Source organism: Paroedura picta, chromosome 1 (assembly GCF_049243985.1).
Source record: "Paroedura picta isolate Pp20150507F chromosome 1, Ppicta_v3.0, whole genome shotgun sequence".
NCBI classification, from domain to species: domain Eukaryota; kingdom Metazoa; phylum Chordata; class Lepidosauria; order Squamata; family Gekkonidae; genus Paroedura; species Paroedura picta.
This window is the reverse complement of record NC_135369.1, coordinates 150,147,959-150,164,559: the sequence shown is the minus strand read 5'-3', so window position 1 is coordinate 150,164,559 and position 16,601 is coordinate 150,147,959. Positions and strand designations below refer to the sequence as shown.

The following is a 16,601-nucleotide window of genomic DNA, read 5'->3' as shown; positions in this document are numbered from 1 at the left end:
TATAGTCTGAGTATCTAACCTTGTAGCAAATTATGTGGAGCCACTCCAGAACTGGGTTTGGATCTTTTTTTTTGGGGGGGGGGTTTCAATTAAAAGTGGTGTTGTGAATCAAAGGAGCCATCCATAAAAAAAAAGCACCTTCTTCTGTGATCTTTTAGCAAAGCTTAACTTCATTCTCAGAGGAAGAAACAGACACTTTTATGGTGATACAGTAGAGGGGAGGGGAATTCCCACTTGGCAGTCTGCAACCTATGAAAGTGGAAGGGAGGGCAATATGGGGGTGGGGATCTTCGTGCATTTATACGTCTCTGTTCATTATGTATAAATAAAGAAAGGGGATATCTGGTTTTAAACAAATCATCATTTAAATTATGGTAATAAAAGTTTCTGAGTTCTGATTATTGTTTCACCTCTGTAGCATGATCCCTTGTAAAGATGTTAAACTACAACATAATCATCATAACTCATTCATTATCTATTCCTCTTAATAAAAGGGTAAGAGAATGCTAGGAGGAGGTGGGACTCATTGCCTACCCACCAATCAGGCTGTCCCAGCTATCCCATCCCAGATTGGCTAGCCATTCAACAAATGGCCAATCGGGAGGGATGTCCTGCCCTTGGCCGCAGCCCTCTCCAACATCTTCCATATGGAAGAAGTGCCAGCCACTGGTAAGATAGGCAGGCAGCTGGAGCTGGGAGGGAGGGCCAAGAACTGCGGCTGGAGGCAGTGGGAGGAGCGGGAGCACCCAACAGCACTTCTGCCACCCTGAACAGCTCCAGGCTTTGGCAGGGCTGCCTGGGGTGGCACAGAGAGGATCAGAGTCCTCACCAGGACTTCCTTCCGCCCCGAAAAGGGACGCCGAGCCCTGCGGAGAGCCTCAGGGGGTCTTCTGGGGGGAATGGACTGCCTTCCATACTCCCCCACCCCCCAAAAGGCCCAGGAAGGCCTTCATGGGCCTCTGCAGGTGGGAGGGGGAGGTCCTCACTGGCCTGTCCGGGGCAGGGGAGCCTAGCACTACAATGGGCCTTGTTGCTAGTAAATAAATGTGCTCACCACCAATGTGTTCATTTGTCCCCCCAATAAAAATTTTCTGGACATGGGTTTGATTTTCAACAACCATGAGATGATGGAATCAGAAATACAGGCATTAATTAGTATGTGAAACAGAGTACAATTGCCCATAATACAGGGGTGGCTGTGGAAGATACTCCTAAATTTGTTGAAGTCAATGGCTTTAAGAAGGGTGTATCTGTGCAAAAGGATTGCACTGTTACAGCCGAGAATCTTTTCTTCATAATATTATGCCCTTCCTGCCCCATGATTATGGGTCCATGTTACCATCAGTTTAGCAAACCAAAAAGTGCTACATATGAACATGAATGTTTATGGAGCTCATTAGAAGAAGAAGAAGAAGAGTTGGTTCTTATATGCCGCTTTTCCCTACCCGAAGGAGGCTCAAAGCGGCTTACAGTCGCCTTCCCATTCCTCTCCCCACAACAGACACCCTGTGGGGTGGGTGAGGCTGAGAGAGCCCTGATATCACTGCCCGGTCAGAACAGTTTTTATCAGTGCCGTGACGAGCCCAAGGTCACCCAGCTGGTTGCATGTGGGGGAGCGCAGAATCGAACCCAGCATGCCAGATTAGAAGTCCGCACTCCTAACCACTACACCAAACTGGCTCAAAATTACATTTTGGGTGTGTGAGAGAAAGAAAGGCAAACAGAAAGATCCTCAGAAAGGGGGAAGATGGCCAAGAAATGTCTCAAGAGGAAAATCAATCCAAAACATTTGTTCAGACAAGGAGGACACTGACAGAGGGCTACTACCTGACTAATGAAGAACTAATTTCTAAATGAAGAATTCAAGTATGACTCTGGACTAGGTGCCGAAGAGTATTATATAATTTCCTTCATATATATCAGGGATCCTCAACCTGTGGTCCTCCAGATGTTCATGGACTACAATTCCCATGAGCCCCTGCCAGCATTTGCTGGCAGAGGCTCATGGGAATTGTAGTCCATGAACATCTGGAGGACCACAGGTTGAGGATCCCTGATATATATCACAACAAAAACTATGCAGTTGAATATTTACCACACTGTGCAATGCAACCAAAATTTGCACAACAAGCTTCCAGAAATGTAGCAAAACTAAAAGAATTTTACAGTGTGTTCCTAAGCTTATTTCCTAAGAAATATGTCTCACGTCTGCAAAAAAGTGTAATTTAAGGCAGTCTTTGTGCTTTGTTGCAAATAACTGTTGTTTATGTTATTGAATTATACTGCATTATCCTTATGTAAAATGCCCTGAGCGTCAAGGGTAAGGCTTTGGAGGAAGAGGAGTGTGCCTCATGGCTTATGTGCCACTCAGCAGTTAACATACACTCAGGGTGGCTGTCCCGCCCCTGAGTGCCTCCTCCTCCAACGGCTTGCCTGTCTGTCCAGCAGCCAGCCAATCGCCTTCCATCGCCCACCCCTGATTACCCCCTCCTCCTTCCACTTCCCTCCGAGGCTCAGAGGCTGCAGATCCTTGCTGCATGAGAACTGCCACTGCCGGTGAGTTCCCTTCCTAGGAATCTCCAGCCTGCAGCCTTTCCAGGTTCTGGGGGGAGGGAGAGATCATCCACAGAGTTCTTCCACCACACACCACACCCCAATCTAGCGCCCATTGTATTCCTGAATGCAACGGGCTTGGCCCGTATTATAAATATTATAAATATAAATGCGCAAAGTTTTTACCTCTTGCTTGGTTTGATATAGCTGCAACTCAGACTTGCCACTCTCAATAACAAGGTCTTCTTGGTGACCAATGAGCCGATTTTCAGTCTGTGTAAGGAGGTCACAGATATCCTGTATCTTCTCTTTGAATTCCTGATGTTGTTCTGCCAAGTCCTAATTTATAAAATAAGAACCATCAATAGAATATCCATAAGCTTGCATACCAGTTTATTTTCAAAGCTTTCATCAGACACTTTTTTCTGAAAGTATGCTGTAAACATGATAGCAGCTGCATACAGTTTAAATAAGCTGAATATAGAAGATGTGGATAAACCTCACAAACGATGTAAGTAAAGAGACCAGGTTTGGGATGGAATCGCTCAGCAGAAGTCTGGCCATGCATTATGCGTGTGAAAATCCAAATCACTTAACGTCTCGAAACCTGTAATAAACAGGTACAAATTCTGGAAAAAGGATGTCAAAACAAAGGTTAGTTGAAAACTAAGTGTTAGATCAGTTGGTTTGTGTAAATGACCCCTGAATATAAAATGCTCCCCCCACTTTTAAGCAATACAGCAAGGCAGACATGCAATGACATTTATTATTCATATTAAATTTTCCCACCCTTGAATGTGAAATTCTGCTTTTCCCACAGGCTGCAGAACAGTAAACCTTTTCCCTGTCTTACCCAGCACTAGTTCCAGCAAAACTCTCAACCCTCCTAAGCCTGGTACAGATGTTGTTAACACAGCGCCAATGGCCTTGCTACTCACAGACAGCTTTCTTGGTACTCACCAAGTGCTTTTAGAAAATGGGGGGGCAGTGGGGGGGACTAGAGCTTTTGCCCCTCAGAGTTTCTGATTGGTTATTGGAGATCTGATTAGCTGAGCAGATTAAAATAAAATAAAACCACTGCTTTTGCCAGCAGCTGAAACCAAAGCACTAGGGCCTTCCCTGTATGACTGAAGGTAAGTTGTGTATATACAGGAAAATATTTTAAGCAGTATGTTCATTTTGAAAGGCATTCTGTTAAATTGAGCTTCTGTCTGAAATTACTTCTTTTTTTGCCGTCAAGTAATATCTGACTTTTGATGATTTTATGAGAAGAGACATTCAGAGGTGGTTGACCATTGCTTGTCTCCATGTCATGACCCTGGCATTTCTTGATGGTCTCCCTCCCAAATACAGATCAGGCCTGGCACTGCTTAACTTATGAAAGCTGGTGAGAACTTAGCCTGGGCTATCCAGGTCAGGTTAAGTGTTACTACTGATGTTATCCATAACCTCACTTACTGATAGTTGGTGGCTGCACCAGCCATTTTTTGGGTTGCATCTACCACCTTGTGTCTGAATTTCAAATGTCCCTACAGGATCAAAAAACCTGTGACTCCCTGGTGTAGTAATTTCCCAACAATGGGAGATAAAATAGTGCAATCCTAAAAAGAGCTGCATTCCATACAAGTCAACGGGCTTAGGTCTGTATAACTGAGCTTTGGATGGCACTGATGGTGTTTCAATAGCTTTAGATGTAAAACTAGGCAAAATCAGCAGCCCTGTCCCCTATTCTGAGTTATGTAAGGATTTTTCCAAGGTACACTAATGCCAGAAGTTGTAGCTAGCCTAGTGCAAGGAGTGGGGCTGAATCCCAAATACTGGATTTAAAAAGATGGCAAGATATCCTCTTGAAGAGACCAGCCCTGACTTTAAATTCTATGGCTTCAATTTTATGTGCAAAAATAGTATACTGTTATCCGCCGCTGGGTGATGTTTTGCCATTTCTCAAGATTATAAATTAAGAATATCATATAAAACAAAACTGCTCTTAAAGCATACACACGTGCTATTTATATGTAATTCTAGAGAATTCTAAAGGAAAAGCTTTCGATTTCAGATATCCTATAATTTCTCCCTCTAAAAATGTATTTTCTGGACTTATGTCAGGATCATGTTAAAAATACAACCACACAGAGAGGCAAACCTTCTGGTCGACAAGAACTTGTGCAGTCTGTATTAGAGTTTCTAAACCGTCTGCTTGAGATTTTATTGTTTCTTGCATTTCTTGGAAACGCTTCTGTGTAGCATTTAAGAGTCTCAGTAACTGCTTGCTTTGGTTCGGGGAAAGATCTTGGGCATGTTCAGAAATGAAGAACTGAACATCAAGGGCTGTGGATTCCAAGTGCATTTTTTTAGATCCAAGCTCTTTTTCTATTTCCTGTAAATAAAGCAATAAAACATGGTCAACATTGAAAACTAGAAGAGACCATAAAGAAAAGTCAGAGTATGTTATCTTTCAAAACTCAAGATTGTTCTTAACAGTTAATGTTTCTAAGTATTTGTTTCAATCCAAGTGAGAAAAGGATTTGGGATATGAAATCTCTGAGAAAAAATGAGAATATATTTTCACTTATGGTTTAATATTTTTATCACTCTTGGTTTAGATGAAAATGTGATAAGAATGCTATATTTTTGCCACTTGTCACCACACAAAATAGCTAAAATGTAAAGAAGTGCACATGATATATCTTGGTAATGTAAATTATATAATACATATAAGGTGGATATGTTGCAGAGCAAAAAGTTATGGGTCTTCTGTTGCAGAATATCTATTGGTACACATTTCCCTTTCTCAATCAAGGCTATTAAGTTACACAGCTATGTTCCTGAAGGATAAAGGGAATATAATTTCACCTATACTAATTGTTTGCTAGAATAGTCATTCTGTGCCACTGGAAATCAGATTCAAGTTCTATAGTTTAGCGATCCCCAACCTGTGGGCTGCGGACCACATGTGGTCCTTTGACTAATTGGAGGTGGGCCCCGAAGGACGCCTTCTCTCCCCCCCGGCCCTTTACTTCACCCCCCAGCCCTTTACAACATACTTCATTGTTGTGGCGTGTCTGCATCTTATTTTGAAGGGATGTTTAAACATTACCATAGTGATCAGAGAGCGTTAGGGCAGTGGTTGAGAGTAGAGGAGTAAACTACCCCCCCACCGGGCCTCAGTAAAAGGCATTGAGTGGTCCCCGGTGAGTGGTCCCCGGCGTTAAGTGGTCCCCAGTGATAAAAAGGTTGGGGACCACTGCTATACTTGATGAGAGGATTTTCAAATGCAAGGAAACATTCCTTCTAATCAAACTGACAAATATAAAGAGAGGTTATGATGTATCTCAGTTTAGGAATCCTTTCTTGCAAGAACTCAATAATGTAAATTGATATGTTTGTGAAGTAAGAATAATTAAAGTGAATAGTCTTTTGCAAAACAAATACATTATAAGAACTCAAAGGAAAGAAAATGAGAATTTCAAAAATATAATTTGCCTGAAGTTCATATACACTTTATATTTAAAGAAAGGTGGGAACTATTATCCTAAATACTCTGGAATCTCACCTAAATAAGGAAAATGATGCCCTGCATAAACATGCAGCAAACTTCATCATGCTGCTATGTTTTCAGGACAGTCCATTTACTTCTTTGTACTTTGTAATCAGTAATATCTTAAAGAATATTATCATAAGTTTAAATAAATAAATTTTTATTTTTATATCCTGGCCTACCTGGTTAGCTCAGGGTGGGTCACAACATATCAACACACATAATTTAAATTACATACACATGGATATATGTTTAATTATAAATCACCAGCAGTCTTCGATGTTGAAATTCCTGTCCTAAACCACAGGCCCGGTGGAACAGCTCTGTTTTGAAATCCATCCAGAACTGCTGAAGGTCCTGGGGGGTCTTGATCTCCCCAGGAAGTGTGTTCCACCAGGCTGGAGTAAAAAAACCCTGATCCTGGTTGAGGCCAGTCTCGTCTCTTTTGCGTTGGGGATCCGGAGCAAATTCTGGTCTTCTGATCTGAGTGCTCTTTGGGGGGAATAGCACAAGACACAGACCCACAGATACAAGGGTGCTAGACCATTAAGTGCTTTAAATGTTAAAGTTCAAAACCTTGAATTTGATTTGGTCTCCAATTTGGAGCCAGTGCAGCTGAGAAGGTGTCCAAGATCACACCCAGGCTGCTGATGGTGGCTGCAGGTGTCAAACAGATCTTGTGGCAGCCATTTGGTAGTTGCACCCATCATTCTGAATCAGAATTCCTGAGATGCTTGCATGTATTATTTTAAATGCTTTGGTTGTATGCGTCTTACATGGAAATATCCCCCCCCATTAATATCTATAGTTTCACATTGTTTGCATTATGTTTCAGTGCATGAACTTCTTGGAACCTCTGTGCTGATACATGATTATAGAACTATAATAAATGAACAAAAAAAATAAAATGGTGAACACATGGTGAAGATACATGAAAATACATGTAAAAATTGTGAAAATGGTGAAAATACATAGGACTGTTAATACCTCTTTGATTGTGTCTGCAGTGATTCTACTGAACCTGTGTGTGTGTGTGTATTAGCTTCAATAATATCAATTACTGTGGGCATTCCAGGGAGCATGGCAGACTAAAAATAACATCCATAAAATTAATAAATGTTACCAGCTCTGGGATAAATCATCCTGAACATCATTTTACCTATAAAGAAGAATCTGGAAGTTCCCTAAGGAACAGCAACTAATCAGCAGTACTTGCCTTGAGTAAATGAAACTTTTGCTTCATTTCTTCCAAATCACATACATCCCCCTTAAGATTATTTACAGTTTCACTCTTTTCCATGATCCAGTCTGCAGATTCCTGAAGTCTAATTATATGTTTCTGATGCAACACTGTCAGTTTAGCCTAAAAAAAAAAAGTTTAAAAGCAGATTTTTCCCCACACATCCAGAAGATTGAAAACCAAATCAATATGAAATCAATATATTTCCATTAGAGGACTGCAAAGCAGAGATGTTTTTACAAATGAAATCATCAAACCATTTCTTTTTTGATCTTTCTATACAGAAAGAAAGCAAAAGGGCTCATTCAACTTGACTAGTACAGTTCCATAAGACAAGAGCTTTCTCAATGCTTGCAATAACAGAACTCCCTTTATTTAAAGGCTTGCTAAACACCTAAGTCTAATGGTAAATTCTAATTAAGTATATCACCTGACATCTCACCATTTAATAACCTGTCACTGGATGATTTATTGCCAAACACGTACATGCTCTGCAGTTGTAAAATAAAATCACACCTTCTTCTGATTCTGAGTCTAGAATAGCTGATTCACACAAACAAGCCTTTGATTTTGGTTGCCGTAATATACTGGAACTGGGCATTTGGAATGGGATGGTTTGAAAAAGCAAGATGCAGATCATGAACGTACCATTTCCGCATCCACCGCAAAAACTATTTGCTTTGCACGCTTTGAAGACATGTCACAGACCACAAAGAAATCCTTTTCCAAATCTTCATATTGTTTCCTTAGATCTTCAAGTTGGTCACTGGGAACATCCCTATGCTGAAGTGTTCCAAATTCTTCTGCCACCTTCATATCTTTCTTCAAAATAACAGCAAGGCCAGCCAATCTTGATTCAAACAACTTCATGAAAAAAAGTAATTCAGGTAAAGTGTCAAATTAGTTGCATTGTGTTCAAAACTTGATTCACAAGATAGGGCTAGGGATACTACACAGATGAAAGATGGTTTTGTGTCAAACTGCAATGCTGCCAGGTAAGTCATTACTTTGGCTGAGTTATTATCACCCAGCTTATAATGCATTACAAGGCAACTGTAAGAGTGACATGAATTCCTTGGAAGAACAAGTATACATAATACAGACACCCCACAACCACACACAAACTCATTATGCACGGGCCAGAATGCCCGAAGTGGCGGCGACAGGGCTTCGGGGGAAATCCCTGATCATACCCGACGTCGCTGCCATCCAGGGCCCAGCCCACCCCAGGGCCATGGAAGGCCTGCATTATAGAAACGCGGGAACTTCCGCAGCTTCCTGCATAACTGTAGGGACACTGCACACCCCTATGGGCTCTGCGGAGCCATGGAGCTGGCAGAGGCATCCCCCTGCCCCAGCCAAAGGGTGTGGAGAGGGCCCGCCCCCCCCACTCCTCCCTGACTCCTCCCCATCTCCACCTCCCACTGGCCGCTGCCACTTACACTGCTGGCCCCGGCACAAAGCGCATGTGCGCGCACTACACCGGGGAAGCCTCGCCATGTGTTCACGAGGAACGGCGGGGCATCTTGCCCCGATGCAACAGCACGGTGGCAGCACGGAGTGGTTGCTGCCGTGCATAAAGGGTCATAGAGTGATTCATATGGCGCAAATTTCATGACGCTTCACTTTCATTCACTCTCCCTTATCCCAAACAATGTTCCATGCGCAATAAAATCAGAGTCCAGTAGCACCTTTAAGACCAAGCACTCAAAAGCTCACACCTTGAATAAATCTGTGTTAGTCTTAAAGGTGCTACTTGACTCTGATTTTATTGTGCTACTTCAAAGCAACACAGCTACCCATTTGAATGTCCCATCCTGTTCTGCATTTTCCTCCTTCATCTCAGCATAGGGGTACACAGATGTGTTTGGTCTCGGCATACTATTGCCATAACCTCTCCCTTCCAACCTTTTTTGGGAATGGACTAAACTTTTTATAGTATGCAATGATTCGCAGAAAATATGCAGCTTGTGGCAGGGTGACACGTAGCTTAGAATACATATGGGATAATGAAGGAGGGGAAGAAATACAGGCAGTTCTCTGTTCTCCCTGCAGTGTATGCACCTCTTTAGGTTTTACTGATTTCATTGAAGTATCCAGAAACAAAGCAGACCATTTATGCACTGAGAACTTCAATTCTCCAGCTCCCATGCAGGAACACAAATAGGGGGTGGATGAGGTGAACCGGGCCAAATGCTCCCCTGTGTGAGTGCAGGAAGAGGTGGGGCAACCTGCCACGACTAAAACTCCAGCCTGCAGCCCAACACGAAACCTCCAGTGCATAAACAGTCTCATTCTATCCAATAACAGATTAAAAATATATATAGACAGACAACTCACCTCTAACTGTTCAAGCTGAACTTTTAGGGTTTCCAAATCATTACTGATTGGCTGCAGATCATCTAAGAAGAATTTCATATCTCGAACCACTGTTGCATGTCTTTTCAGATTTTCTGTGTGCTGAGAACACAGTTGAATGCCACTGCAGACCTGAAAACATTAAGAGCAACAAGCCATTTTCAATGCACCACCTTCAACTATGCAGCAGAAAAAACTTCTAACATGTTTATATGACCACTCATTTGTTTTTAAAAGGCTGCCATTTTATACTATTCCTGGACGCTTGTTTTAAACTATCATCTATGATTCTCCAGTGCCACCCAGGGCTCATTTGTTTCTGCTGTGTAGGTGATTCAGTTGGTGACATATGTGCCAACTGGGATTATGTTAAAAGTATACCCACCAGCAAACACAAAACACTCTCCCAGATATCTTTGCTTTTGCCTCCAAGACAATAATTATAACAGTTGTTACTCACAATGCTCCTTGCATCAGGTCCTGCTGCTGGTTCCTCCAAAACATCACCAGAAAAGCTTTGGGATAGATTGTCAACTTGATGGACTCCTCTCAAAGCACAAGCCTCACTGCATGCCGAAGTGTTCTCCGAAATAGCCTCTGCTAATTCCGATGAAATTCGATCTCTGTTTGGGATGGGCAAGGTACGATCAAACTGAGAAACCATCTGTTTAGCTACTTCCTGTTGCTCTGTTTCAGTCTGGGAGTTCTCATCCATTGTTCCAGGCAGGCCAGCAATACTTTGGCTGCAGTTGTCCTGCTTCAATATGTCAAGGAGGAGATCAGGACTTCTATTATCAAGCCAAAGACATGGGGCAGCATTATTCGTGTTTGCATCAGCGGTTTTGGAATTGGGTCTAATATTATCATGTATATTTTTGACACAGGGCTGATGAGAATCCTCATCTTCGTAGCATGTGGAATTAGCCATTTTAAGTAAATTTTGCATTAAAGCTCTTGTGCCTGTATAACTTAAAGGTTCATCCTCCTGCATGCAGAACATATGACCATCTTTCATTTTGCTCCTTAGTATACTTGTTAAGCCTTCAGATAATGTAGCTGACGCTTCAGAAGAATGCTCTAAATGCTCCTCGGCTGGAGTGAGATTAGGGAATATTACATCTTTTCGTAGTTGTTGCGTTTTTCCCCTGACAATATTTTCAAAGAAAGAAGACTCCTGGTCTAGAATGGCGTCTTCCTTAATCACTTGCTCCCTATCATGACTAGTCAATGTTTCATGCACTGATTGCTCCGTGCCAGGCCTGTTATCATATGTAGTGGCTACTCTCTTGGGAGATAAATTCATTACGTGTTTATGGTCCTTATACTCGGTTTCTGTACTATTACCTAATTCTTCAACAGCTTCAACATGCCTTGCACTGTTAAGAACATACTTGTCAGCTTGCACTGCATCATCATAAGCTTCGGAATGAGCAGCAGCCCTGCTGTCATTGCTATCTCTAGATTTCCCCAGTTCTGATGTAAAAGTTAGCACAGCTTTAGAATTTGGTTCTACTGCATGTTGTTTCTCCTTGTTATTCTCAGCTGCCTTCAGTGCATTCATACTCTGCATACCTTCCTGGTTACTTTCAACATCCTTAAAGTAATATGCACCTTCCTCTTTCAGTGCTAGGACAGCATTGGCTTGCACCTCTTTTGCACATTGCTTTAAATAAGTAGAAAGATTAAAATCCTCTGTATGGTCCACTGATACATCTGTACTGATGCCACTGGAGTGTGTAACTGATACAATTTCTTTTGAGCGTTGGTCATGTGAGAAAATAATTTCAGGACCATTTTTAATCACCGATGAGCAGATGTCTTCCAGTCTGTCTGTCAATCCACTTGATTCCTGGATGTTATCTTCCATCACAATGTCCATTCCATCTTGTTTCCTAGCACTACTTTCTAATTGACTGACTGGCAAATTATTACCTGTTTGTATTAATTTTCCTTCAGCTACTACCTGACTTGGACCATGATCTGATGATGACATTGCTAAGTCATTCTCATACATTTGAGGTATGTTTTGCTCAGTATATAAGTGTTGCTCAGAGGGTAAATGTATCTCAGCCTGAACAACCTCTAACATCGCACCAATGCTTGAGCCTAAGTGAGAGGTTTCACAGTTTTGTCTTGAAATACTTTCACTGCTATCTTGAAATATAAATTCATTTTCCATAACAGACTCAGAAGCTTGATTGGCTTCTTTCTGCCTCTTCCATGGAAGTTTTTGAATACTTTCTTCAGCAGGATCAGCTAAGTTTTGGCTTTCATCAACCCTACAGGTTTCAAAGCACAGCAAATCATGTTTTGACTCTGAGTGCAAACTATTTTCTGTAGGTCTATTCTTGCTTTCCCTCATTTCCACCTGGATCCTAACACTTTCCTCATGGCATTGTGAATAGTGCATTTCCATCACTTCTTCATCCTCATAATCAGTGTGATCAGAAGTATCATAATCTAAATCCATATAATCATAATCTTTAAAGTCATGCTCAGTGTCATTATCACCACCATCATTTTCCTCACATAAACTTTCATGTTCACTTTCATCCACTTCACTTTCACCTTTTCTGATTTCTTCATCTCCCACTCCTTTCATTGTAGTCTTATACCCCTTTAGCAGAGGAGTAAGATCAGTCTCTTTTCTTCCTTCACATTCTTTTTCCTGATTTTTCTTATCCACATCTACAACACTTTCTTCTACCTCTTCTAGGACTGTGTCTGATATCCTTGCCTTGAATGCAGCTGTGTTCGTAACTTCAAATGTACCCATGTCACTTAATTCACTAAAGCACGGAATATTTTCCTCTTTGTTATTCAGGCTGATCTGGGAAGATTCTTCTCCTTCTTGTATAATGACTGGCTTCTCTAATGTTACCGTGATGAGTGCTGCAGCTATGTCAGGCTCCAAAAATGCATTACCGTTAACCACAAAGGTGTCATTCTCACCAGTTTGGGCCAGATTGTAATAATCACTGTCACTTTTTACTTGTACAGCTTCACACTCCTTACTGCTGTCTGCGTGTTGAGCTAAGCCACAAGAGTCTTTTCTGTCTTTGCAGTCGTTGCTATGTTCTGACTGAAGGGTGTGATACTTGTTTACATTCTGGGCCTCAGAAGGCTTACTGTTAATATCTTCCGGAAGCAACTTGCCATGTGAAAATACTGTATTAATGTTACCCATATTGCATACTTGAGACGTTACCGACAGGTCACAATTAATACTAATATTAGACTGACTATCAGCATTAATCTTAATTGATGGCTCATCAATAATATTAGGACTGATATCCTCTGAGGGTCTGGCATTTGTATTGTAATATTCCAGAGGTAGTTCAAAATGAGTAATGTCATGGTCTCCCTGAAGTGCCCCATTTTGTTTTTGTTCATTATGATCTTCCAGTGGAGGAACCCCATCACAAGTGTCATATAATGACATGCTACACAAGTTTGCCTGATCTATGAGTTGTTCTTCTCCACCATGTTCATCAACGTAACTTTCCAATGACCTACTTTCAATCTGTGGCTCTAGCAATAATTCATTAATGCAATCGGTTTTGTCTTTACCAATGGCAAAAGGATGATTTTCTAGCACTGGCATATTATGGTTACTGGTGCAGTATTTCAGTGATGGGTGGTGTTTATCATCTGGGAATCCCAATGCTGATGCATCTTCTGCTGGAGTATGGTTTTCCAATGGACAAACACTAGATGTATTAGTAGAGTCTCCTAACGGCAAACAGTCCCAGATACCTACAACCTCTTCTTGCTGTGGCTTCATGTGAACTGAGCCTTTCAGCAGATGCACATCCTGCATTAAAGTGTCATCTCTTAATGGCAATATACCATTTGAATCAGTGAAGCCTTGTAGAGGAGATCTGTGGCGCTCACTGCTATGCTTCCGCAAAGGACTGTTAGTTTCTGACTGCTGTGTCTCACCCTCATCACAAGCCACACATTCTTCTTTAGTAAGTTCATTCAAAAGTTTACTGCCAAATTCCATTCTTGTGTATGAACTATTCTGAAACTTATCACCTACTCCATCATGTTTCTTTGACATAACTCCTCCTTTAGAATGTAAAATGTTGGGAATACATTTCTGCACATTATTGACTTGAAGATGTGAAAAATCAGTGCTCTTATGAAGTATTTCTGTATTAATGACTGAATGATTTATATCTAAAAAATTATTCAAGATGCCCAAAAAGTTGTTTTCATTCTCCTTGATCTTCGTCTCCTCTGCAGTGCAAATACTACCTTCATTTATCTTTGGCAGAAGATTCCTTAGTGAATACTTTGAAACAGATTCTTCAGCATCAACATTGCTAACATCTGGTTGCTCAGTTACATGTTCACACACTTCCATGGGGATTTGTTCAGAAAGTTCTGCCAAACCTTGAAAGGCATGGTCGTTTTCAGGATTCTGATCGGTAGTGATCATCCTTCCAGATCCACAATCCTGTTTCCAAGCTAAACTGTTTATGGCACATTTTGACTGCTCTGAACTACTTGCCACAGCAGTAATATAATTTCTGCCAGAGCTTTGGTCACTGTGGTGACTTTCCTTACAAGGCTCTGTCCTGTTGCAGTCACTAAAAACATTTAGCACGCTTTTCTGCTGGCCTGCAGCACCACTGGTGATATGACTTAGCAGCACATTTTCAGGCTGCTGCTCCTGCTCCAGAGTGGGTGCTTTGGTGCTCACACTTGTGTCACAAAATTGTCCTGCTGTCCCACTTGCACTATGTTCAGTTTTGCTGCCATCCATCAACAAACGGACAGTTTCACTTAAGTTACTGCAGTACAGCAGAAGTCTTTGCCCTGTGTTTGCATCCATGTAACTATTTATCAGTAGGTATGAGATGAATAACTTTTGAGTTTGTTCTGAACTGCAAGGTGAGACCTCGGTGATCTCAGAACTATCTTCGACTTTATCGTCATCTTGGACAAATGGGTAAAGTTCATGATAAGTAAGCAGTCTTGCAGTCCTTTTAAAAGGGGATGACGTATCATCCACATTAGGCATTTTATCAGGTAGGGTGATACCACTCAAAACAGATGCAGTGTTACTATCTATTTCTCCACGCTGAGCAGCATTATCTAGGCTGATCACTTCACATGTCTCTGGGATATAAAGCCCTGCTATTTTCTGACGTCCGTTTAGAATTTTGCAGGCCAGCTCATTTGTGACCATGCCTTGATGTAAAGATGTAGATACAGGAAATATCTCACCACTGTGTGGCCAGATGAGGCCAATGAAGGCTTGTTGTGCCTGCAGCACTAGCAGAGCGCTACTAGAGGATACTAGGTTGCACTGTACAGCTTCATCTATAGTGAGACGCTTTGATGAATTTGGACACAAGATCCCACCTGTCTGGACCTGATGAGTCAGAATAGCACAAGCAGCATCCTGATCGATAACCCCTTCTCTCATGGCCTCTTCCACACTCATTCTGTGTCCTGCTTCAGGGTGAATTATACCCCCAGAAAGTAGCTGAGTCCCTAAGAGTCTGAACATGGTCTCTCTCTCTAGGAGTCCTTCATGTGCTGCTCTCAAGATACTTATTTTTCTTCCACATTTCAGTACTATTTTGCCTTTCTCTTGAGGGGTCACAGGTAACAGCCTCAAGCCTGTGTCTTTATTTATTACAGTTCTTTCAAGCAATTCTTCAAGGGAGATCTTTTCAGTGGTGTTGGGATCAATAAAGTCTCTGCATATGTCCCGTCTTTCTAGCAGATGGGTATATAATTTTGCTGAAATAAGGTTCCTCTGGAAGGCTTTCTGCAAGGTCAGCTGTTCTCCTGTGGCTGGAATCATTAGATGTCCTCTGGAAAGCTGAATCTCAAGAATCTTAATAGCCAGAGATTCTGAAATTTGACCTTTTTCCAAAGCAGCTATAACTGGGAGCCCTATTCCTTGTGATTCTGAAATGATCTTCTTAGCCTTCTGCAGAACTTGTAATTGTGATGCTACTTGTTCATCAACAAGTTTACAAGCTCTTGCTTCTTCAAGGTCAAAACTCTTCCCTGCGCTTGGTGAAATTAGACCCGACAAAATATGCTGACTCTCAAGTAATCCGATGCCAGTGTCGTAGTCAATGAGACCTTTACAAAGTGACTGGAAGACTGAAAAAATCTCTCCAGTTGTTTGATCAATGATGCCAGCTATGACTCTGTCCACCTAAAAATGAGTATAAAATATGAAATTTTTCAGCATTTTAGACACAGTAAAGAGTTAAATGTTTGAATTTTAATACTTATCTGTGTACCATGCTTACTTACCAAAGTTGGAGTAAGACTGTGAATGTTAGCAGTTCAATGCAGAAGTGATCTATGTCAGTGATTCACGGCACACAGTGTGATAAAAGATTGAAACACGACATGCACTGGTGAACCGAAAGCCTATGCTCTGCATACATCAACAGGGTTAGTGGCAGACAACAGAGGAGATGATCATATAGTGAGCAAAAAAAGGACGTGTACCTGAAAAGCAAACTGTCATGCTATTTATGTGCTTTGTGAGAGGTTAGAATATTCAGAAAACAGTACATGGGACAAGAATATGCATGCTATTCATGTTTACAGCATACAGCACTTTTACATAGACACTCAACATACAGAATCAATTACTGTATCCACTTGAAAGCATTTTTTGAGATATGCTTGCTATAATTTTCATTTGGGAACAAAACTGGAAATCTGTATGCTAAATAGTTCTTGTTGACATTTTGCAACATAATTGACATTTCAGAGTAAGTAAAAAAATAAAAAATTATATTAACTCACTGCTGATTAAATTAACTTTCTCACAGTTAGTGAGTGTACGGGTTCCAAATTTAGTATTCCTGTGAAATTACTTCTAAAATATTGCACACTCTATGAAGATACCTCTAGGACAGCACATGGTGA

At 41.3% G+C, this 16,601-nt stretch overlaps 1 protein-coding gene across 41 annotated transcripts in view; it reads right to left on the bottom strand.

Annotated features, from left to right (window-relative positions):
• Positions 1-16,601, bottom strand: part of DST (dystonin) — a 404,883-nt gene that overhangs the window by 134,719 nt on the left and 253,563 nt on the right. For 31 of the 41 annotated variants that reach the window (XM_077308292.1, XM_077308223.1, XM_077308177.1 and 28 more), the window contains 6 exons: positions 10,150-15,873; positions 9,672-9,821; positions 7,980-8,195; positions 7,308-7,454; positions 4,697-4,930; positions 2,740-2,892 (listed from right to left, as the gene is read on the bottom strand). In XM_077308292.1, coding sequence (XP_077164407.1) covers positions 2,740-2,892; positions 4,697-4,930; positions 7,308-7,454; positions 7,980-8,195; positions 9,672-9,821; positions 10,150-15,873 — 6,624 coding nt within the window. The remainder of the gene's footprint in view (positions 1-2,739; positions 2,893-4,696; positions 4,931-7,307; positions 7,455-7,979; positions 8,196-9,671; positions 9,822-10,149; positions 15,874-16,601) is intronic. The other 10 variants (XM_077308367.1, XM_077308376.1, XM_077308385.1 and 7 more) reach the window with 1 other exon arrangement.